This window comes from Chiloscyllium punctatum, chromosome 37 (assembly GCF_047496795.1).
Source record: "Chiloscyllium punctatum isolate Juve2018m chromosome 37, sChiPun1.3, whole genome shotgun sequence".
Taxonomy (NCBI): Eukaryota; Metazoa; Chordata; class Chondrichthyes; order Orectolobiformes; family Hemiscylliidae; genus Chiloscyllium; species Chiloscyllium punctatum.
The window spans coordinates 57642659-57643130 of record NC_092775.1 but is presented as its reverse complement, the minus strand read 5'-3'; the positions used below and the strand labels follow the sequence as shown (position 1 = coordinate 57643130).

At 46.6% G+C, this 472-nt stretch overlaps 1 protein-coding gene across 1 annotated transcript in view; it reads right to left on the bottom strand.

Moving 5' to 3' along the window:
• Positions 1-428: 428 nt before the first annotated feature.
• LOC140463202 (uncharacterized) overlaps positions 429-472 on the bottom strand; it is a 26465-nt gene continuing 26421 nt past the window's right edge. Inside the window, 1 exon segment of the mRNA XM_072556995.1 lies at positions 429-472. This exon segment is cut by the window's right edge and continues 195 nt beyond it. Within this exon segment, the coding sequence (XP_072413096.1) occupies positions 429-472 (44 nt within the window).

Sequence of the window (472 nt, the reverse complement as noted above, 5' to 3'; positions counted from 1 at the left end):
CTCTTGGCACCTACGTGCCCATTGTGCCCCCTACAGGCTGTATCTATATCAACGAGGTCAAAGCAATGACTGCAGACGCTGGAAACCAGATTTTGGATTAGTGGTGCTGGAAGAGCACAGCAGTTCAGGCAGCATCCGAGGAGCAGCGAAATCGACGTTTCGGGCTAAAGCCCTTCGTCAGGGATAAAACTCAACCCAAACCTTGGATGAAATGCAGGCAGGCTGCTGTATTCTCCTCCATCCCAACACCGACTCCACTGACAACGGAACTGCAGGAGCTGGGGTACATTGTATCTCCCTGGTGAACATCGCATGTAATTCATTAGTCGTTTAATTTGAACAACAAATGATAGGTGGTGGTTTGTGCAAAAAAAAAGATATAATTGGCTGTGAGGATTGTTTGGGACATCTTGAGAATGGAGGAGGTGCTATACAAATGCAAGTTCTTCCTTTCTAAACCTTTCTAGAGAGA